The 25419-nt window shown below is 40.8% G+C and overlaps 1 protein-coding gene across 1 annotated transcript in view; it reads right to left on the reverse strand.

Moving 5' to 3' along the window:
• Positions 1–20454, reverse strand: part of whrna (whirlin a) — a gene marked incomplete at both ends in the record, with an annotated part of 60629 nt that extends 40175 nt beyond the window's left edge. Inside the window, one exon of the mRNA XM_079486759.1 lies at positions 19720–20454. Within this exon, the coding sequence (XP_079342885.1) occupies positions 19720–20454 (735 nt within the window). The remainder of the gene's footprint in view (positions 1–19719) is intronic.
• Between the last annotated feature and the right edge of the window lie 4965 nt (positions 20455–25419).

Raw genomic sequence — 25419 nt, forward strand, 5'->3', positions numbered from 1 at the left:
TATATATGAAGAGATCTCTTGCAAATATACAGTCTATATATATATATATATATATATATATATACACAAAATTATCGATATCGTGTTATTGCAGTAGCAAAATGGTCTCAATATTATCGTGGTCACATGACTGTATGTCTTCTGGGCCTAACAATTTGACCCATCTCATACTATAACTCATACATCTAAGCAACAGTTACGTTTAGAGGATAAAGAAAAGTTCTTATGGCACGTTTCCATGTCATCATTTGTCATTTTAAATATCGCAATAAATATTGTTATATCTAGGGACTAAGCACATGTAGTATTCGTACTCGTAAAAATACACCGATACCAAAGACCGATACCTCATGTGACATAACTGACAGGAATTTGCTTTGGTAGTTTGTGACAAGCACAATTTATTTTTGTGTTTATTTGTTTAAGGTGGAGTTGTTTGTAATTATAGAGATATTCTATTTGCTATTTTTATCAGTCCGACTGTGTTGTGAAAAGGCACAAGCATCGGTATCGGCGAGAACCGAAAAAAAAAACGGTGATCGAACTCTCTCTTTAAAAAATGGTATTGGTGTATAATATTATCCCACAGTCAGATACTGTCATTATTACATCTCTCTATATACTGTATAGTTTATACATACATTCCTGAAGTTTTTAAGCGCAGCTTAACCTCTCCAAGCAACACAAACTCGAGCCAAAATATTTCCAAAACAACTCGGATGACCAACCACAGATCAATATCCTACCCATCAAGCATCTCCCCAAGATGAAACAGAAAATGAGAGACAGAAGGAAAAAAACAAAGAGAGAAATAAAGAAAAGATAGACTTGCTTTTTGACTTAGCGCTTCAATTACACGCCCTTCTCTCTGTGCTGCTTCATTTTTACCATCAACCCAGTGGAGTTGCGGCCCACATCTCATCGCCTGTCTGGGTGATGAGACAGAGGCTGGTTCATCAGTTCACCCATCATCACACACACATACAGTACACACGTGCTGTCAGATACACTACATTTGGATTACAATCAACACCATCGATTTCACCGCCGCCTGCTTAAGCCCAAAGGATTTACTGGATAATTTCCACTCTCTCCTCACCGTATCCTAACCTCCACCTCAGGGTGATGACTAACACTCAAAAGACAAGTAAAAACCGTACAGAAGGGTTTTGTAGGTTTGTGTCTGGTCAATATACTGTATGTGTTAGATTAATGAGAGCCAACACTGATACACCAACACATGCTCAACCACAAACATGCAAAAGGGAGTCAATCTACACCCTTTCCCCCCCCCCACAAAGCAAACCGTAAGTCTTTTGGATGGACAGATAAGGAGGTTGATTCCACAGGCGGAGTTCTCATCATAGAAACCCAGTGTGAGGCTTACCATCCTAAGAACGACAGGTTCTGTATGAGTCAGACTTTTGATCAGTGAGATATCCTTACAGAAACATTCAGAACAATTTCACAAGTTTAAATCGCAAAGTACAGCGTGCACCAGGCTCGAAAATGGTAAATACTGTATTTAGGCTGTTGGTTTAGTTTTCTCCAACAATGCAGTATGCAAGGACTGTGAAAGTCTTGCGTGTGTTGGTGTGAATCCAGTTGGCGGAATGTGGATGCAATGTAGTTGGAAATCGCTTAAACAGAATCACAGTATTACTGGAAAGTACACAATATTATAAGTATAGAACTGCACTTGCCAACAAAAAAATATGAATCAATAACCATTCAGGCAACCATTTTGTCCTCACCAATGAAAGCAACTTTCTAATGCTTAAGGCTGGGTCAATATTTCCGACTCTGTATTCTCACATTTTCCCAGAGAAATCACCGGAAGGACACTCCAATAGCCGATTTCCAATTACAAAAAATGGGATCCGTAGCACAAGTCACGCACACACAAAAGCACGTGAACATTGATCAATATGATGTCATTCAACCGAGCTTAAATTAGAACATGGCGGACAGTTCAACTAGCCAATGAGCTTCTCTAAATTCTTTCCCATCAGCTTAAGTATAATCTCCCTCATTACGCATAAAGCCCATGAAGAAGTAATTAGTTAATAACTGGACTATGAGAGACCAATAAACAAGGCTTGCACAATAGGCCCCCATAGAGAGAGACTTAACGCAATTCATGATGAGGACATCAGGGGGCCGATAAGCATTTTATAGCAGCCATTTTCTAGCCTAATCTATTACTAAACACATCGCTTGCTTTTATGGTATGCAAGAGAGGGGAAATTGTGTTTTCTTGCAAGTGCTGTTGATTCTATCGTATATTATGGAATTAGGGGCGGAATCGCATAGATTTCGCAATAGAATGTTGTCATAATACAGCAAACATAAATGATATAATAAACAATACAGATTATATCTCTTACTCCAGTTTTTTGACTAGTATGAAAATCTGATGATGTCATGGGTCACATTTATGCAGAAATGCTGATAATGAAATCCAAAAGGTTGAGAGCCACTGCTTTACAAGGCACCTCCATTGTCCATAATATATTTAGAACTTGTTGTAGTTAAAAGTAACCTCTCACCAAAAAGTAACTTTAACCTCTTAATCTCAAACATAATAATGTCTGAATTCCTTTTCCCAAAGCCCATCATACGAATAATATTATTTGTATTCTATTATTATATACTCACAAAACATAGTCATATATCAAATTTAAGCTCTCGCTCTCAAGAATATCACTACATATTTCACTGATCTACTATACCTTAGAGTAACATAACTGAATAATTTCCAATTTATGTGTTTTCTGTAAAGATTTTACTATACTGTGTGTGAGTAGGTAAAAAACTAAAGATGCACGAGAGCCTAGATAAAAAACTAAATAAATAAATATTAGATATGCACAAATAATACATTTCTCCACCGATACCCGATTATTAACTTAATTATGAATAACTTTCTGAATGTTATTGCGTCATATAATGACTATTAATGTTGAATATCAAACTGGAGAAGTTTCTGAACATTTTCACAGAGCACAAAATCATTGCCTTTTCCTGTCCTCTTATGATTTAAGGATATATCGGCCCTGATCATCGGTTGATATTAAAAAACTGTTTATAAAGTTATATATAAAGCAATTATAAAGTTTCGCTTGATTGCCAATAGTGTGAAAAATCCCTTTTATCAGTCAATACCGATTATTGTTGCATCTCTAAGAAATATTTAAATTACATTTTACTTTAAATAGACATATAGCAGTAATATGGCTTAATTGATTAAATACATTATTTTAAAAAAACTGTAAATGTCTTTTTCAAGGCTGGTATGTGATAAAGAATTTTTGCATTTTCTTCCACTGTGAAATAATGTTGTAAAAGCACTGTATAACCACTGTATTTATTCACACCAATAAATGTCAAAGCTTTAAAACATACCTGTTTGTTTACAGCAGCGACGTCTTGCTTTGTTCCATTAAAAGGAGGGCAGACAATACTTTTCAGCTACATTTTTGTTATACTAGATAAAAATCAGTATGTTAGTATATAAACCTAACCTAGATTTAATACAGATTTGAAGACCTAAATCAATGAAGCTTACTTTACATGACCCAAAAATATGATAATTATGACTTATGACTAAAATTAAATCAAAATGTGCTGTGATAAATAACACTGCTGCCCACCCGAGTCTCACAGGAAGGTATCTTTGCTAACGCTTGACACTTCAAGACACTTTCTCAATGTACTGTGTTTTCACCCACTGTATCCTAGAAGATAATAACAAAGGAGAAATGGCTCAAAATAAGCACTATAGATTGATAGACAGCTGGGTGGCTGGATGGAACGATTCACACATACAGGAATGGATGGATGGATGGATGTGAAGTGGCATTTTACATACACAGGTTTCTGAAGTGATGTGAAAGAGGCCATGGGTTATTCCACATAGTACTTAGCAGCTAAGAATAGACACTGTTTTTAGGGAAAGCAGGGACTTGCTGGAGAGGGATGAGGCTGACATCGAGGGAAGAGTGTTTGCTTGTCGTCACAGCTACGCAACAAGGGCTTCTTGACCCTATGTTAAGTTTGCTATACCTTCCTGACTTCCCTCCCTCGCTCTCTCTCTCTTCAAATCGACGGTAAATTGTATTCATTCAATTCTAAAGACAAACACAATATAACACCTAAAGTAGACATATAGTATTCGTCTATCTTAGACTATCTACTGTACCTGTCTGTCGTCCGCCCGCCGGCCCCTCCTTCCATTCATCCATCTATCCTTAATTCAAGAGCTGAATTAAAGCTTCAACTAATCTGCCCAAATTTATAGGTAAGTGAATGAAGGACAATCATTCTGCTCTGTAGGCGAATAACCTAATTAAAGTTAATGACCATTGTTACTGTGTGTATGTGTGTCTTGCAGGGTTAAGCGGATTAACGTATGCTACATTGTTCCTCTTGTTTAAGGCATCACACGCTTCCTGCTGTCCAGAGATGCACTTCTGGGCTTTAGCGGAGCCATTAGTTCTACTAAAAAGCGAACACATCTTTCCCTACAAAGGGAATGTGTAGGTGAGAGAGTGAGAGAGAGAGAGCGAGAGCGTGATTGTAGGATAAAGAAAGAAAGCAGGGTACTTGAATAGCCCGGTCCCTGGGTTATAACTAATCCGGTTTAATTAACTAAAAATCCCCCAGCTTCTCATCAAAGGCAGCTAGTATAAAGGTACAAATGAGGAATCTGTAAAAAAACCCTCTCCGTACCTCTGTACACCCTCTCCGTACCTCCCTGCTCTCCGCTGGTTTGGAGAGGCAGCTGTGGGGCGCACCTGCTGTCGCTGGAACGTCCATTGTAACTCAAAGCTCTTCCCGCCGACAGCTGTGCAGCTCGAAGTGCCTCTTAAAGGGGTGATTTGCCAGAAATACGTGTTTTTCTTTGTCTTTGGTGTGTTGTCCATGCATGTATTGGACATGTAAAATTGCAAAGATTTTAGTTCATAAACAAAATTTGACTAAGACAGCCCAAATCTAAACAAAAGTAAGGTTGGCGGTCTTGTAAATCTCATTGTACCGTCACGGGCGCAGCCATGTCGCCGAGACTATGTGTGTTTCGTTGCGAAACGAATGCCTCTTTGTTTGCCCTTCCAAAGGATGAGGCAACTAAAATCAAATGGTTACATTTTATGTACAATATTGTTCCAGAAAAGTACAGTCCGAATATTCAAGTGTGTGCAGCGCATTTCACGGATGATTGCGTCACGAACCGGGGAGAGATCAAGACCGGCTATGCACGGAAGCTTTTGTTAAAAGTGGGCCAATTCCAACAGTTAAAACTCTGCAAAAACTGTCTGGCGCTTCAGATTCGCAGCCTGTAAGTATATTTTCATCGTAAAAGACTTTGTTACGGACTAACGCAAGTTAAGTGTGTTGTTGTGGTTTCTTTGTGTGATCTGCAAAAACATAAGTCCTAATAATCAGTAATTCTGTTTGAACTAGAGGCAACAATTGTCGTGTTTATAAAGAGGTTTATTGTCTTTGTTGAGTCGCGAAGAGACATGACAATAATAAAGCAAACAATAATATTGGTTTAAGCCGCGTTAAATGACCCCTTTAACCCAGTTGAAGCAACTCTCTTCCAAGCATGAACCCCACGCTAGTGTGACAGTAAGATGGGCATTCAGGTACAGGGGGAAGGAGATTTCAATTTTGATGAGATGTATAGTGAGGCTTCCTCACCCATGTCCTGGAATCATCATTTCATGACCACCAGAGTCATGCTCACTTGTTCTCAAACTATAGGCCTGTCTGTATTTTGAAAAAGCCTTTACTGCAAAACAGAAAACCCTTGACATCAAGGTTTAAATGACACGGTTAAAACAGTATAGAAAGCAGTCGGGTCACTAAACACGGACACATGCCGAGCATGTAGATTTGCTGTTGTTTTTGTCTACCAAATAGGTTTTTTGAGCCAATCACCTTATCCATATATGGAATGTTTCAGCTTACTCTCGAGTCTCAGGGAAACACTGATGAGCTGTTGGCACCCAAAAACAAGCACAGACCTTGGCATCAACCACAAAGGGCTAACTGGACCATACTTACTGCCATGTTATGTATTGACATTATGTTTAGGCCAGTAAACAAAATCTCAGCTCTCACTCAGAGTTGGGGAGTGTGTTGATTTAGCAATTCTTTGGGGACAAAATTACCCTTAGCAGTGAGTTAAATTTCCCTTTGCAGACATTACAGTAAATACAAAACACATTTTTTATGAGGACTTTCTGAAGACAATGATTTTTTTACTGTACAAAATGTATATTCAATCCCACAATCCCCCCTAAACCATTTCCTCACGAGGACCTAAAATCTCCACACAAGGTAAAAAAATGTCCACACAAGATCAAAGATGATGGGTATTTCTATCTTTGTGAAGCTATAGGGTTTACCAGGACCACACACACACACACACACACATTTTCAAACCAGACTAAAAAGCCATTTCCCAATCTGTATCAATGCATACTAATCACTTATGAATTATGAGCATCAATTATTTATTTTAGTATAAAAAAACAGCTGCGAATAAGCACTGAGGAATTCCGAGACCATGATTTTCCCACCCGTATTTACACCTGCATACGATCTGCCAACAGCTGCAAGAAAGGAATAATACGCATTAAAAAATAAAAGGGAAAAATACCCTCTCGTATCTCTCAAGCATTCCTTAAAAATCAATTCAGCGCTAAAGCTTCTTTTATAAGCGAGAGATATTAGACACAGGTGGCAAACTGCTGCACTAATACTTCCGTTCTATGTGAAATGCCACTGCAATTCTTTGAGCTTTTCAGTAAGAGGGAGATAAAGCAGAATATACACTCAGCACCCTAACCAACCTGCTCAGGCTATTGTCGGTGGGTTAATGTGGGTCAGAACCAAGGGCGAGATTTATTAACGCCAGGTCTCATAGCCCAGCCAGAATGTCAAAGCAAGAAGAAAAAGATCAAAGCTGAGAGGTGCAATGGTGCGTCAAGAGGACAGAGACCTCACTATATTAAATGTGACAAAATGTCTTGTCAAGGTGTCATGATATCAATTACAAGTACAGTAATTGATTTTTGTAATCTGATTTCGTAATCCCGATTACATGTAATCCGTTACTTCCCAACATGTTTGTATGCAGTTTTGTTTGATAGCAACACAAAAGTACATCACTGTTGACTGTTTACATCTGCATGACTGCCGACGCCAGAATTTGCTTTTTATAACCAACCTATTTCAGAGGTCGACTTTTGTGGAAATCATATTTTAGATATTTGGCGGTGCACTCAGGTTATTGGACCCAGCAGACGCATAAGACTCCCAACCGCTGTTCATGTTAATGTAGTGTTCACTAACTAATGTCAATACTTTCAATTTAAAATGTCGAAATTAAAATGAAATGAGTTTGATAAAAGCCGTAGAAGCTTTGTTCATTGTTTGTTTATGTTAACTTATACATTAACAAATCTTAAATACTTGAAATACTTTAGTGTAAAGTGTTACCCTTATTCTTTAGGAACTGTGAAAATCTGGTTGCAGAAACATCTACCATGAAGCCATCTGGGGATACGAGTCTTTATCAAGGGCACAAAGCTGCAAGTTTTTGACTCTTATTGCAGGTATCAAACCAGCAACCGTTAGATTACAAGTTGTTAGCTTTAACTACTATGCCACAGTACTCTTTGAAGGTCGAGAGCAACAACACACAGAAATGTCATTTCTTCTGTGCAGTCATTTTCATGTCATCTTCCTGTACATATTAGGACAATTCATAAAATCAATTCTTCAAAACTTCAAAAACAATTGCTAAAGATGGAAATCATACACTGTCAAAAAAAGTCAAAATATGTACCCTTTTGCCACTAGGGCAGCACCCAAAGAACACATTTGCACCTAAAGAGTGCATATTAGCATTCCAGAGGTACATCTTGGTACCAAAGTGTGCATATTAGTACTGTTACATAAGGCAGGCGAGGCAGCAGTTCCAAGTGTAGTAAAGATGTATTTAACAAAAAGACATAAACACAAAAACATGACACGAGAACACAAAGTTATACATGGACCTCTGCGTAACCACTGGGAACAAGACCAAACATTCAACGACACACACCAGACAAAGAACAAACTGAGGTTTACATACACGGACACCTAATAAGGTAACAAGAAACACCTGAAACAATTAACAAGAACCAATGAACAAAAGAACTACAAAAGATTTCAACATAAAACAGGAACAGGAAATACAATACAAACTAAAAGTCCAAACTAACAGGGAAATCGCAGACTGAATCGTGACGCAAAACAGTCACATGTCACGAACTATTAATTTGTGTCTAATGAAACAAATTTCCCCCTTTTTTCGTATGAGTCAGCAGGACTTTCAATCTAATCTTTTTTAATATGCAATATCTTTCATATGTATAAATAATGTAAATATCAACGCTATCTAAAGGGAATTCATACGTATTTTACAAGGTAGCTCATTCGTGTGAATTCCTATTTCCTACGATCTCATTGGTACGTTTTGTTATGATTTGACTTTTCCCCTGTGATTTTGTTATGATTTGACTTTTCCCCTTACAAATGTAAGATTTAAGGAAGGTATTAGGGGAGCCATTTTCATTGTTTTCCCACCTCGTGAATCTCGCGTTTTTAGCTAAATTGACCTTTGGCACTGACTCGTAAAATGTTGAAAAATATTAGTGTCCATGAACACAATTAATAGATTCCACATTTTTTGTCTATGCCACGAACTGCCTAGAGACAAGTATACAAAACGGTACCAAATGTGTAGAGACTTTTAGGGACAACAACGTAAACAAACATTATGTGGCCCAAACTTCAGTAGTCCGGTACACCTCCACAAAGAATCAATAACTGATGAGTAGTTGTTATTTAATTTAATACGAATAATTTACTCTAAAATATTTATATAAAGTATCAAATAATGGTTATATTATAACCAAACACAGATTGGACGTTAACTTGGGTGCATGCGCTTACGTTCCATGAAACCGTATACATATCTGTACCTTATGGTACATAATGTATTAGGACCTTTTTAAAGGCTTCTGCCTATTGACAAAAGGGTAAACATTAAAGGGTAAACATAGAGATGTTTTTCCTTGTGGTGTTACTTTTAAAATGTTTATTTTTAGTGTATTTGACTACTTTTAAATAAAATGTATATTATAACAAACTAGAATGTAGAATTCAATGTCCATCCATCCATCCATTTTCTTCCGCTTATCCGGGGCCGGGTCGCGGGGGCAGCAGTCTAAGCAGAGATGCCCAGACATCCCTCACCCTAGACACTTCCTCTAGCTCTTCCGGGGGGACACCGAGGCGTTCCCAGGCCAGCCGGGAGACATAGTCCCACCAGCGTGTCCTAGGTCTTCCCCGGGGTCTCCTCCCGGTCGGACGGGCCTGGAACACCTTCCGAGGAAGGCGTCCAGTAGGCATCCGTAACAGATGCCCAAGCCACCTCAGCTGACCCCTCTCGATGTGGAGGAGCAGCGGCTCTACTCCGAGCTCCTCGCGGGTGACCGAGCTTCTCACCCTATCTCTAAGGGATCGCCCAGCCACCCTGCGGAGGAAGCTCATTTCAGCCGCCTGTATCCGGGATCTTGTCCTTTCGGTCATGACCCAAAGCTCATGACCATAGGTGAGAGTAGGAACGTAGATTGACCGGTAAATTGAGAGCTTCGCCTTGCGGCTCAGCTCTTTCTTCACCACGACGGACCGGTACATCGACCGCATTACTGCAGAAGCTGCACCGATCCGTCTGTCAATCTCCCGTTCCCTCCTCCCCTCACTCGTGAACAAGACCCCGAGATACTTAAACTCCTCCACTTGAGGAAGGAACTCTCCACCAACCTGAAGTGGGCAAGCCACCCTTTTCCGACTGAGGACCATGGCCTCAGATTTGGAGGTACTGATTTTCATTCCAGCCGCTTCACACTCTGCTGTAAACCGTCCCAGTGCATGCTGAAGGTCCTGGTTTGAAGGGGCCAACACGACGACATCATCCGCAAATAGCAGAGACGAGATCGTGTGGTCCCCAAACCTGACACCCTCCGGCCCCCGGCTGCGCCTAGAAATTCTGTCCATAAAAATTACGAACAGAACCGGTGACAAAGGGCAGCCCTGCCGGAGTCCGACATGCACTGGGAACAGGTCCGACTTACTGCCGGCAATGCGAACCAAGCTCCTGCTTCGGTCGTACAGGGACCTGACAGCCCTTAGCAAAGGACCACAGACCCCATACTCCCGAAGCACCCTCCACAGGATGCCGCGAGGGACACAGTCGAATGCTTTCTCCAAATCCACAAAACACATGTGGATTGGTTGAGCAAACTCCCATGCACCCTCCAGCACCCTGTAGAGGGTGTAGAGCTGGTCCAGCGTTCCACGGCCTGGACGAAAACCACACTGTTCCTCCTGAATCCGAGGTTCTACTATCGGCCGTATTCTCCTCTCCAGTACCCTGGCATAGACTTTCCCGGGAAGGCTGAGAAGTGTGATCCCCCTGTAGTTGGAACACACCCTCCGGTCCCCCTTCTTAAAAAGAGGGACCACCACCCCGGTCTGCCATCCCAGAGGCACTGTCCCCGACCGCCACGCGATGCTGCAGAGGCGTGTCAGCCAAGACAGCCCCACAACATCCAGAGACTTGAGGTACTCAGGGCGAATCTCATCCACCCCCGGTGCCCTGCCACTGAGGAGTTTCTTGACTACCTCAGTGATTTCGTCTTGGGTGATGGACGAGTCCACCACTGAGCCCTCAGCCTCTGCTTCCTCAATGGAGGACGTGACGGTGGGATTGAGGAGATCCTCGAAGTACTCCTTCCACCGACCGACGACATCCCCAGTTGAGGTCAACAGCCTCCCACCTCCACTGTAAACAGCGTTGGTAGGGCACTGTTTCCCTCTCCTGAGGCGCCGGACGGTTTGCCAGAATCTCTTCGAGGCCAGTCGATAGTCCTTCTCCATGGCCTCACCAAACTCCTCCCAGGCCCGAGTTTTTGCCTCCACAACCACCCGGGCAGCAGTCCGCTTGGCCTGCCGGTACCTGTCAGCTGCCTCAGGAGTCCCACAAGCCAACCAGGCCCGATAAGACTCCTTCTTCAGCTTGACGGTTTCCCTTACTTCCGGTGTCCACCACCGGGTTCGGGGATTCCCGCCTCGACAGGCACCGGAGACCTTACGGCCACAGCTCCAAGTGGCCGCTTCGACAATGGAGGCGGAGAACATGGTCCACTCGGACTCAATGTTTCCAGCCTCCCTCGGGATCTGGTTGAAGCTCTGCCGGAGGTGGGAGTTAAAGATCTCTCTGACAGGAGACTCGGCCAGGCGTTCCCAGCAGACCCTTACAGTACGTTTGGGTCTGCCGAGTCTGTCCAGCTTCCTCTCCTGCCATCGGATCCAACTCACCACCAGGTGGTGATCAGTTGACAGCTCCGCCCCTCTCTTAACCCGAGTGTCCAAAACATATGGTCGCAGGTCAGATGAAACGACCACAAAGTCGATCATCGACCTGCGGCCTAGGGTGTCCTGGTGCCACGTGCACTGATGGACACCCTTATGCTTGAACATTATTGGACTTCTGTGTTCAAGAATTCAATGTCTCAAACAAAACTAGTTTTCTTGATTATATTTACTGTAAATTGGCAATACATTTATAGATTTATCACTTTCAATTTCGATAACTTTTCAAAAAAGTCACCGCCTAATGCCATCATCCTGGGGGACATGCATCATTTGGGTGGGAAAACCACAGACGTATTTGTCAGGTTTTACGGATCTGAAGGATATTATATGTTTTATAATATTAAGCAATTGGTTCGGCTCACTCCCAAACATTGTAACGTGTTTATTAAAATGATATTATCATTATATTAGAAGATTATACAAAGGTTTTTCAAGTATTTCAAATCTAAAGAAACTCAATACCTTACCGAACAATATAGAAAACAAGTAAAGCATGATACAACATACACTGACACACGTTCACTGTCCAAAACAACAAAACCTCTTTATCCACTACATTTGAAGTAGGTCAGTGTTTGACTGCATCAGTCGATCCACGGTATTATCAACCCTGTATCTGTCACTAACTTACACTACCCATGGTGAACATATGAGCATGTCTTCTTATGATCCTGAATGGCAGAACAATTATATCACCTATCAAATCCCTTCTCTCTCAATATAGAGCCCTTCAATCATAAAGCCTGACAGCTGTTCTCCCACCCCCCTCCATTCAGAACATTCTCCAGATGCTGTGATTTTCCCTGACGCAGGCCCTTTAAGGTACAGGAGATGAGCGTTCCCGGCTTGATCGCTTCTATTGGCAGCGGCCCATGGGCGAAAATCTCATCAGTTTGTCTGTTCGATTTTGGGGGGGGGTTGTGTTTTATAGCGACAAGGTCCAGACTCAGGTCTCATGCTCAGGGACGGGATAAAAGTTATCTGCCTTTTGACACTCGATTTGATGGCTAGAACTCAGATCCACAAACAGAACTCATTTCTACAGAAACATAAATCTCAGAACGGAATCAATTATGTGGACCTGATGCAAGACCTCAAGTACGGCCGCTCCTGCCATTGCATCATAATCCACAGAGATATAATAAAATATAGTGCCCCTTCCTGACCCCAGACAAATCTGTGCAGAATTAATATCTCCATATGCCTCGCACTCCGCCTCCAAATCCTTTTCTCAATATCGGTGAGGCAAACACTTCGGGTTTGGGGAATTAAATTGAGTCCTCTCGAATGCACGTTCTCGCTAAAGAGCGATTTTAATAATCTTCCTCAAACATTTTAATTATCTCTCTTAATCTAAATCCTATGTGACCAAACAATAACTTGCCCTCAACTGATATGAAAGCCTTACATTTTTGTTAAATAAGATATGTGATTTCTTTGGAGGACGGAAGCTTAAAGCATGTCCCAGTGTGTCGAACGATTAAAAGCATATCAAAAGCCCTAGATTTTACTAAAAGTTTACAAACTACATACTGTATATGCATCACAGCTTTAGCCACAGAGATTTCATTCAGGGCAAAGAGTTCTTAGTAAATAAGAGATGGAACAGGTGCCTACCTTACATAAAGTATAAAACTATTACATACTATAAAAGCATGCATGTACATCATTTATTGTTTACATTGCAAAGCTTTTTAAATATTCCTTCCAAAGTATAGTGTGACCCGCTATTTTCTATTTTAGCAATTGTTCCCAGGTGAAAAAAGTGCACTAAAATACACATAAATGTATTTAAAGCGCTCTATTGTCATACTCTAATTTTATATATAAGGAGCAATGTGGAGATTCTAGCAGCCTCTAGCGGTGAGGTTGTGAATTGTTTTTTCACTTCTTTGCTGAAGGAAATAATGTATTTACGAAATACGCTCTGTGGAGCAGTTTGTCCTTTTAGGGTTACTGTAGAAACAACGTGGTGAATTCCCACCGTGGGGACCCACCGTGTATGTAGATAGAAATAGCTCATGCTAAGGTAATAAAAACATAAAGCTTCATTATGTTGGGTCTTTACACACCTCTGAAGACATAGTTATGTTTATTATATTGCATTTCTGTCAATAGATCCTCTAAAAAAAATTACACATTGTACCTTTAACATAACACTAAAAGTTAGATAATCCTAATAACGACAAGACAAAACAATAAGATCCTTCAATACGCACATATATTATCAGATGTGTCATATTGGAGTTTAAGGCTTTGTGTTTGCATACAGGGCACTGAGATGATGCCAATACACGAACGCTTGCCACCAAGCATTACCGCAAGCCGCAGTAAGAAAGGGTCAATTAGCAGATGCATCTGGTGAACAGTGCCACCTATAAACCCATCCAACAAACCAGAAATGACGTCCACTGTCAATAAAATCCAGATCGATGGGCCCGCAGCAGATAATTAATAGAGAAACTCAATACATACTCTACTCAATAAATACATCAGGCTGCATGAAAGTAACCTTTGTAGGTCAATTACAATTGTTTCTCGCATGCAGCGGTGAAAATTGGCAAGTGTAGCAACTCCGGCTAAGAGAGGTTCAGCTCTATAACAGGCACATTCACGTCGACTAAGACTCAGTGTGAACCTCCACACATTTAGTCGCTTAATCATTTTTTTTCCCAGTAGATGGGCTAAGGAACATAGCTTACACTATTTCTTTTGCAGCTATATTCAACAAACACTAAAGACCAGTCAATAGAGTCACATGAGAGTGGAAAGCAGATTTAACAAACAAAACAAACCCACATGGTGGCGATTCATGTCGTTCTCAAAGATTTCTGTTGCATTTTTTCTGCTTGCTTGCTTTCCTGAACAAACACAGAAACGGTTGCTCAAGTAATCATTCTTATGCAGTACGCTTATACTACATGTGTGGTTGGGTTCATCTCATACACTATGTAGATTGTTCTCTGAGGCCCTGTGTGTACAGTACATCCTAACAAATCATTGGATCAATACAAATCTTAACAAATAAAACAATGTAATTGGATGGATGAAGAATGGTTTGTGCATATGTCGGCATGTGTGTGCGTGTATCATGCGCGCGTGTGTGCAACTGAATGCAGAACACTGACAATGCAGAAAACTGGATTTTGCATTCAGAGCATGTGTGCAGGTAACACTAATGAAGTGAAAAATCAGAAAGAGAGAGAGAGAGAGAGAGAGAGAGAGAGAGAGAGAGAGAGAGAGAGAGAGAGAGAGAGAGATAGATAGATAGATAGAAGTAATAATAAAAAACGTTGTGCACATGCGCACACACACTCATGAGTTTCGTATACGTGTCAAGACAAGGTGTTTCTTCTTCAATTATTTACCACCACAAGTAAAAAAACTAAGCATCAGCCAATCACAAACCTAATCCAGAGGATTGGCCAATGAGAAATGGCTGGATATCATCAATACTCCAGTCTCATTAGAGATGTAGACACAACTCTATCTCTTCTCTCTCTCTCTCTCTCTCTCTCTCTCTCTCTCTCTCTAAGACTATAAGAGTCCAGTCATGCAAACACAAGAGCTCATGCAACAGATGGAAGCGGGTTTGGCTAGAAGGGGGAGGGTCTTGACCGTTTCAGATTACATGTCTGCTTTTTCCTTGAAGGCTTTAGAGAGGACTGGGGAGAGGAAGGATAAAAACAAGAAGTGGGGTACTAATGACAACAAATTCAATCGCTAAGACTTAACAAAATAATGATTGAATTTAATGTACATGTAAAAAAATGTAAGAACAAGTAAGTTGGGACCATAGGTGTGTCACACTGTTGTTGTTAGTACATTTTAGTTGTTTCTGTTATAATAAACAGGGTGAAAGGACCTAGTCACTTATTTAAAATATTACATTTTGATATAATTTAATACAATTCTTATGCAATAAAATATTACTATAAATTAAATATAGTCAAATTTTATATTGTAGCCAAACAGAGACCGGACATAGCTTTGGGCTAGGCGCGTGTGTCCAATGCAACGAGATAAGTAAAAACGGAGGTCAGAGCTAGCTGCAGATGGGCCGGTCAGCCGCATGTGGGTGGGATGTTAGCCGCAAGTGAACTGTACAAAGCTCCAGAGGATTTTGATTGGTTTATTCAATGTTGTGTGTTGTAGTATTGGTTCATGATCCCCAGTTGGTGGCGGAATATTTGGACCAAGAATGGCCAGTAAAAGGAATAGTATTCCTTTGATGACACAGGGATCCAGAATTATAAAACAACTTTCCGAAGTTGGAGTGCTGGGGGAGTGTATCAAGTACAGAAATACTAAGTCAAAGGGTCAATTCGTTCTTTAACAAGTTGACCATGTTAACCATGAGAAGCCAGCACGTTTAACAGTGTAAAGACCTCAGAATGCATGACATAGCATGATACCCTATCTTTAACAGGGACAATCCACAATAACTTAAAGTGACAGTTCATCCAAAATAAAGATTCTTTCATAATTTACTTTTCTTTGTGTCATTCCAAACCTGTATGACTTCAAAGAAGATATTTTCAAGATTGCTATCGAATTCTTCCACTTCTATTGCATGAACACAAAACCACTGAGCCATTTCTCAAAATATCTTCATTTGTGTCCAACTGAAGAAAGTCATTTGCAGGTTTTGAATGACATGAAGGTAAATAAAATGACAGAGTTTTTATTTTGGGATGAACTACGCCTTTAAATGTGTGCCATAAATACTGTTATTTCATTCTGTTCATTGGTTTTGCCTGTCCAACATTTAAATTCTTCATGCTTCACTTACTCCCTACCAGAAATGTTCGAGTCAGCTTTGGAACAACAAACCCAGACCATCAACCAAAAACATCAACCCCCTCAGCACAATGTGTCATCCCAGCGGCAGACCTGAGATCAGTATATCACAACGATGAGGAAGGTCTTGAAGTTACAGAAATGTGGACCAATGATCCACAGTCAACCATATATCAACAGGTACCCAACAGGGTGTAATGGGCTCGCATTAATCCTGGCCTGCCTCAAATTGATGAGGTCTGTCAGAGATAGGCAGTGTATGTTCTCCGTTTTATAGTGAAACTAAATCAAGACGGAGAACACAATAGACAGACATTCACCTGCTCTGAACCCATGAAATGCACAAGGGACCATGTGAGTAAAGGTCAAACATTTGGGGTTTATTAAGAACAAGACAAATGTGTTAAAGCTAATAAGCACACTAACATAAATTCTACTTAATGACTTACTGACAGATTCATTTCTTTATTAAGTATTTTCTATACTATAGGTAGAAGAAACATGATTTATCATGTTTGTTTTTCGTCTTGTTTTAGTTGTTTAAGATTTTTACACAATAAAAAGCTGATCGGTTCAACCCATGATTGGGTAAAATTATTGGGTAAATAAACCTTTGGTTTAAATTAAACTAGACATGTGCATATTGACCCAATCACACCTGTCTCTTAAATAAATGTTTTTATAGACACAAAGTTGTAGGCTATCAGTTGAAAAAATACAAGCTTGACTTCATCCTGTTAACATTTTGTTAACCCAACTACAGCCTAACCACAACAAAAAAGCCACAACCTACTTTTGACATTCGAATTTGAACGTATAGGTTCCTATGTGATTAAAGCACTGAATCCGTCAAGAAGCTCCGGCTTTTAAAACACTCATGTCGGACGTCACTGCATTCACAGCGGTTGGCTGCCTCCTGCCGTTTTTCTCACCTCTCATTTGCATTTGACATTATTTGTTTGCTGTCAATCCCACAATCCCCTGCACAAGCCTATCGCTCAGCTCCCATACAGAATGAATTGAAAACACCCCCACAGCTCTTTACTCTGCACCGGTGGACACTGACTATTATAGGCTCGACCCAGTAATGAATCTTCTATCCTGGCTCTAACTGAGATTGCTGCCAAGTATTTGCTTGGCTCTCAGTTGCCTTAGATGGTAAACCCTTCTGTCTTAATCATCTCTTAGTGTCAGGACAACAAAAGCAAGAGGGATTTAACCTTTTAAATCTTGAGCCGAGGGGCGATGGTGGTTGGTAATATAAAAGGCTGGCAGTCTGTCTGCATAAGAGACACCAAAACATTCAAATTCAATCGGACCCATGTAATCTAACAGGTGCCTTACATTCGTAAAATCGGGAGGGAAGAAAAAACAGTAAGATGAGCAGGAAAATAGAAAATATTGTTGCTCCTGTGTAGCCATGCTTAAGGCGAAAGATGAGGAAATACCAATTTTCATTTATAAGAACATGTGAACAGTGATCACAGAGAAAGGTCATCCTTTGCATCTTCAATATAAAGACTCAATATGTATTCTTAGGTGTTTCTCCTGGAAAAAACTAGCAATCAATTTCACACCTATCTTCTCAAGTTTTGAAAATCTCAGTGTTCATATACTGGGACACAAAAGCCAGGGATAAAAAGTACAAGATTTTAATATAACATCCAACAGTTATCATCAAATTCCTCCAAAACCAAATTACCCGAGCTATTCACAGCAATTTCAAACCGTACCTCTTTATCATCATTGCATGTCAAAAACTTGCATTTCTCTTAAGGAATGAAGCATTTCAAATTAATATTTAAAGGAAACATAACGGAGAAACTGAGCAAAAAAAGGAAAGTTGTCACAACTGACAAAGAAAGTATACCATTTTGGTATTTCTCTATAAGAAAGCAAATAACACTGAAGACTAATTTACATATCAAAAAGGTCAACGTAGCCCCATAGAAACTCCATCTGTTTCTGAAAAGAAACTGCTGGAAAAATGAAAGAACAAATGGAGTTACATAAGTACAATGTACTGAATTTATCTTCAACAAAAGCTTTATTTTTTCACTGCTTTAGAAACAGCACCATCAAGTTGAGCAAAAGGTCAACTTCAGTCTGTCCATTCACTCTTGTAGATCAATATGATTAGTTAGGAGGAGCTTCTGCTTAACAACAGCAGGGTGGCAGGAATTTAAACCCTGCCGTTTTCTGTGCCAGTTTTCCCTGGAGGTAAAAAACAATGAAAGGCACCAAACTGTTTGTTGTTTAAGCAAATTTTCCCTTGGCACACAGACATGAACAAACTAGAGAATTTAGAAGTGTTGGCGATTTCCCTAAGTTAACTTTATGCAACGTGTGTCCAAGGCATGAAGTTGTGTTAGCTATGTGCCAATGCTTGGTATTAATGTCCCAAGATACGTTTGAGACGTGCAATTTCATTTTTCATGCATTTACGCATTTGACAGATGCTTTAATTAAAATCTAATTAGAGTGCATCTGTACAGGATCAGTCTGCATGCTCTCTGGAAATCAAACCCATGAGTTGCTACTATAGACATGCTTTATGAATCAAACCACGGGAACAGGAGGAACCGACATGTGTTTTCTATAATGTACATCGTAACTCCATGTTTCATAGTGGAAATGAAAAATATGAAGAATATCGTTTGAAATGTTCATGACAATTGACCTCGACATTTACCTTGGATATGTGAGGAGCAAATTATTTCCTCGATTCGCAAATGCGATTAGTTTTTGCTGTTTTTTGGATGGCTGGTCATCTGAAAGAGCTTGGCGTGTTAAGTGGCAGGTTTTATCACAAACGACACGCTGAGGACAAGAATCACGATGAACTCTCTTGGAGGGAAAGCTGAAGACTATGGCGAAAAGCGCGTTCAGCACCATGGACAGCGCATGCAATTCTAGCACCGAACACTCATTTTCAAACGACACTCGATCGTGGAGATACTTAAGCGTGTCACCGAGTATTATCGATGAGAAATGTGCAAGCCACGTGCATTCATTTAACTGTAGCTAGTCCTTACAAACTGGTCAATAAAATCGACATTTGGACGGACGTATCTAGCTAATTTATCTCAATAGAAATGTACATTTATCACCCCAGTGGGGTAAAGGGAACGATTGAGCTGATGGCGCGCATAAATAATCGATCATGGAGAAGGAGCCTTCGGTCCCTCTGTGGTCAGATGACCGGGCAGAATCCGGCGACCTAACACGTTTCTGTCATCTGCGCCCATGGCACAGTTTGCCACACAGAAATAAATACATAAAAACAGGCATAAAACTTTTTTAATTTTAGAAATAAAAACGTGCGAAATTGACGTTACCACATAAGCACAAATTCAAAGCCAAATACGGAGAGCATTAATGTTTAAAAACAACAACGTTACTTGAAACAAGCGTCCAGCTTACCTTCACTGCCTCTGCGTGTGTGACCCGATCAAACACTTTGTCGTTAACTTTCATAATCTGATCTCCTATTCTCAAGCCTTCTTTTTCTGCCAGTGAAACCGGTTCCACCAGGGACACGTAGATCCCGACCCCGTGCTCGGAGCCTCCGCGAATGCTAAATCCCAAACCCTCGTTGCTCTTGTGCCGTTTGAGGATCACCTGTCGGATCTCTCCGGGCGGCTCCGGTACGAAATTTCTGCCTAGAAGAGGAATAAGCGTGGTTGTCCCATCGCTGCTGGTGCTGATGTTGTCCGGTGACCCGCGCAACGCGACCTGAGACGCTGAATGGGCCGAGAAACGAGCTCCGTGTGTTGGACTCGAATTGGCAGCATCGTGGGTACATTCCGGGTCTCCATTTGGCGCAAGTGTGTCGGATTTTAGGTAGAGACCTTCTGAAGTGTATTGATCGAAGAGAAGCTGATCCGAGCGCGGGATGACAAGCCGCAGCATGGGCAAAAGCTGCCGCTTACTCGGGACGTTAAGTATGACTTTGAGCGTTTGGACCAAATCGCAGACATTGCGCTTGGAGTGGTACACGTTGAGGCAGTGGATGAACTGCTCTCTCTCGAAGTCACTGAGCAGCAGATTGAGCGCGTTGTGAAGCTTCTTAACGTTGGCTGACAAGGTGCGGGCACTGGACGCCACAGAGTTACCCGAGGAAGAGTTCAACGACAGGCGCTCCAGATCTGTGCTCATCCTCTCGCTCTTTGGCTGAATTACAGAGCCACGATGAAGTGGAGAGGCACGGCCAGCATTGCATTGCAGTGCCGAGTCTACGAGAGCCTGCGAAGCGGCGCATGGCACATCGGTACCCTGACGTTTCCCGTCATACTTGTTGTTACGAAACGGGAGGCATCGATCACAGTAGCCCTACAACAAGTAAACAAATGTATACAATTGTTTAGGCAAAGGACAACTAAGCCAAAAGTTTGGAATTTTTTCAAATTCACTCTTCGCGCACTTACAAGCTGTAAATATTTGGATATAACACACGAAAAGCGCACCTTTCCAATAATGGTGACGGTGCGACTTGTTTGCCTAGAAAAGGGTCAAGTGGCCGCAGCTTCTCCAATGTCTTCGTCGTCAACCGTGAAGCAGTTCCGAATGTCTACATAAAATTAAAAACATTAAAAGGAACCATTATCAAACCCATGCGTTCCTATCAACGTTTTAAAAGCGCAACGTAGGTTATAAATTCGGCCCTAATCCACTCGTCTCGTGTATTGAGGTTATGGCACCCAAACTACACCGCAAAGTTGTCTTCCTTATGGCAAGCTCAAATTCGCAAAAGTATAAAGTTGCAATGCGCATTATTTCCTTGGAAAGCGCACCTGATGTATTCCAACGCCAGAAAACCCAACAGGTTGTAGATGTATTCACCGCATTACAGCGCAAATAAATACAGCACGGGCACGGAGCTCGACAGCCGTCGTCCAGCTTTCAGCTGTCGGAGGGGATCGACTGAACAAGCTCGCCCCAGTGCGCCCCTACACAGGAAATGACGCAGCTTTTGTGGAGCTCATAAGTTGCTAAGTAACCAACAACACACGGGTAGGGAGGGCCAGTGCAGGACTTGTAAATGCCCTAATGGCTATTTTTAGAGTCACACAAAGCAGTCGATCAGGAATCATAAACGTATCTTACACTGTAAAAATAGTCACCTAAAGTTACTATATTACATTTTGGCTAGTGATGGAAATTAGAAAATTAGAAGTTCAATATACAAAAACAGGCACACTTCAGATTTACATTCAGTAATATTTAACATTGCTTGTACAACCTCATTGGAAATGCAATAAGTATAACATATATCCGATCAAAATGTGCACTAGGTTGTTGAGGTTGGGTGTTGCCTTTTTTAGACCTGATTTAAAAGAAATTGTAGGAATTCATTATAATTTCAATTCAAATAAAAAGTATATAAAAAAGAAGCCTAATTCTCTAATGGCAGCATCAATCCATCATGTTAAACCTACCCACACAGCATGAAACTTTACAGCTCTGATCACATTACAGTACAAAGACTTTAAATCAAAATAATATACAACATTTCACAACTGGTCCCATTAAAGCAGAACCCCGAAATGCAGTCACGCATCTGATTCAGCACTTACACGTTTAAACCCAGAGAGGGTCTTTTGCTGGCACGTACAAGGGATCAATATTGAAGCATGTCCAAAGCTTTCCTCGTTGACAGCAGGCACATTGAATCTTCACCCACTTGAGCTTCGGACACAGTGGCACAATTCCCAGAAAGCATCGATCAGATATTCTCCACCTGTATTAGGTAATGAGATGTCAGGTCTCCTTCTCAAGGCTTGAAAAAACACATGCACAGGTCAGGGAGGGAGAAAGAGAGTGACAGTGAGTGACTGATGGCTGTAATTAATGCAGTTACTGTGTATAAGCAACAAGATCGCAAGGTAAACACGATTATTCTGCCATGTCTCCGGACAGGGATGGGGTAACAATGAGCGTGAATTCCAGCCTGCTAGGCACCAGATGAGATAACTAATTAACTCTCTCTATCCTCTATTCTTGCCTGCGTGAGCATCGCTAATGAGTTTGGCTATCTGTTTGATTTGCAATTTAAAGTGCAGCACCTTACTGCACATGCCAAGGCTGAAAAATGCCCGGTGGCATTAAACACAAATACGATAATGCTATACGGATAGCTGGGGAACTAATGAGAGGCATATGCACAAAAAATGCAGAGAATAGGATGTTTATATACACTACAGTGCACATCCCAGAGTTGGACGTGAGCGATTTATCTCGGCGCCAGCTGACTGTATTAATCTCTGTTTTGAGCAAAAGACACTAAGTACTTTTTGTAATAGGATTAGGAAAGAGTGAATCAGGTTGAATCCATTTCATGCTTTCCTCCAGGTAGCCCGCGCGGCGGCTCTTTTAGAAGCTCTGACACAGGCCATATTCAAAGCCCCAGAAAGAATCAGATTGCGTGTGTTCATATTTTGTTTGACGGCAACTTTATTATCTTTTCTCATCAGTGCTAACTTGTTTGCAATATATCTAATAACTTCATAACTGTTCAGTACAAAAACACATATTGGTTATATACCCAGCAAAATTAAAACTTTCTAAAAATCGACATAATCCCAAAACAAAAATGGCCTAAAGATAAGACTTGAGGATTCTCAATATACAGTAGACCTCTTTTTTTTTGCAGTTCACTTCTCAGTTCTTCAAGCACCTCAGATGTCATTGAACTACAAGGGCAATTTATCAGTCCCAGATCTGGAGCCGTAGGAGAAGGTGGAAGTCGCTGCTTTTATTGCTAACGTAAATTAGTCTGCATTCCCTGGCCTTACAGAGATGAATGGGTCCAGTATCCTGATCTATTTCTTTGGCACTGTCTCTCATTTTTAACTGTAATTTATTTGTCCTTCAGGCGGTTTGGGAAAAGCAGGGCACTTTTTGATATACAGTGCAAAATGTCAATATCTCAATATGCTGTATCACTCAGTATGGAATATAATGCGATGGATTTGGGAAGTTACAGGACTTGTGTAAGTCTGTTTCAAGGACATTTACTATTTCACCCCAACATGAAAATTCTGTCATCATTTACTCACCGTCGTCATTCCGTATGCCTTTCTTTCTTATGCAAAAAACCATTGGCCCCCTTTGACTTCAATTGCATGGACACAAAACCAGTGCAAGTCAACGGGGACCAATGGTTTTCTGTTCCCAGCATTCTTCAAAATATCTTCTTTTGAGTTCTGCAGAAGAAAGTCATACAGGTTATAAATGTCAAGTGGGTGTTTAAACGATGACAGCATTTTCATTTGGGTGAACTATCCAAAGAATTTTATGAAGTTAATGTCTCAAAAATTACCAAACAAAATATATATAAAATGTAAAATGCTTCACATTCTCTGAAAACAAGGCACATACATGTTCCTAATGCAATTCTTATGAAATGCATCATCCTAAGGATGTTTAGCTATTTTTCCTAAACAAAAAGAAAAAGACATATCATTATTTATTCATTATATACATTTTCATACGATTAAAATCAACAAATTCAGCTGTGAGTGTATTACAGTGTGAATTTATCATATTGCAATACATCACATTGCCCACCATTACTTTTCTCTTTGCATAGCGTTTATCAGGGGAATTATTAGCCTTCATATTTATTGTTCATGATTTACTGTGGGGCGTAGGGCCACCCGCCACTGTTCTCACGTGTCACTAATCATTCATTTCACTATGTCGCATTTTGGCCTTGATATTTTGCTTGAGGGATTTCAATTGACAAGTACCGCTCAGTCCATAAACCCACCCCGGGCTGTTTGACCCACAATAAAACCCTTCAAACAACAACCTAACTTCCATACAATCTCACAAATGCTATTGTGTATTCACAAACAAAAACTTTCTTTTCTTCCTATCTTGGAGTTAATCCTTGCAGCGTGCCAAAACCATTTCGCATTATGGATTGTATACAATATGCCAGGAGGTCTCTTCATTCCTATCGATCTAACAGTATGCGGTAGCAAAAACTATTAAAGCCATAATGACAGGAATTGATCGCTTCCCCGTGTTTTCACTTTTATTCAGAAAAGCCATCATCAGCTCTCTTTAATGGCTTTAAAACACTGCCGTATCGTGAGGCAACCATTACTTCTTTCTAATCCAATCGCTCAGCATTGAAAACACGGCTGGTTACCCTGCCGCTCTGCATGTCTAATTCTCAGTAAGTGAAGCAACTTACAGCAGAAACTGCTAAATAGGTCAAGACGATTACTCCAGTCTCTTAACCATGTATTCAAAGACCACTTTCCCCCTGAACAACCTTGAACTTTACCAGCATGCTATGGACTAATGCTCGATTCTGGCTGTGTGTACGATTTCAGCCCCAATTAAATTGAGTGGCCTATCTACCAAAGTGCTTTAAGGGTTTTTCACACTGAGTGAAGTCCTATCTTAAAGAATGTTGGTCTTCGGCATACAGTACAATGAAATTAAAGTTAGACCGACCAAAAACACCACAGGCTTATGGATCTTAGGCTACAGTATAGAATGCTTTAAATATCTTGTGCCGGTTAAGAGGGGGCGAACACTCATATCTCCCATCTCAGCGTGTGCCATATGGAAACTTCAGCAAGGCCCATAACCTTTAAGTATTCAAGTACGGCTCTATTAGCGTGGGCTGGACTTTCACATACGGTATGTATAAGTTAAGAGACTATGCAAGTATTTAAACATGCAGTGTGTTATTTACAGCTTCAGGGCTTCTGTCTTGCACATAGCTCGCCAAAACAGAATTTGCCTGTGACAAACAGCTTTTCGACTGTGCTCAACTTTGCCTTGACCTTTACTTTGCTCCTTTTAGCTCCCAAAAGGCTTCCTTATGGCATGAAATGAATGGAGGCAAGGAAACAACTTGTTGGAAAACATTTGACACAGCACTTATTACGGCCTTCTGTTATGCATGAGTAACGCATGAAATAGGCGCGCTTTGCAATCATGCAGTAATACACACAAAAACGCATGTACACATTTAGCAAATTTCCAGACTGAGAAAGTTAATTCGAAGGTTCTTCAAGAAGTAATTGAATACAAATTTGGAAACTGTGCACTGTAAAAATGATTTGTTGTTTCAACTTGGGGTCAGCTGTGGCCTAATGGTTA

Source organism: Barbatula barbatula (assembly GCF_947034865.1).
Source record: "Barbatula barbatula genome assembly, chromosome: 22".
Taxonomy (NCBI): domain Eukaryota; kingdom Metazoa; phylum Chordata; class Actinopteri; order Cypriniformes; family Nemacheilidae; genus Barbatula; species Barbatula barbatula.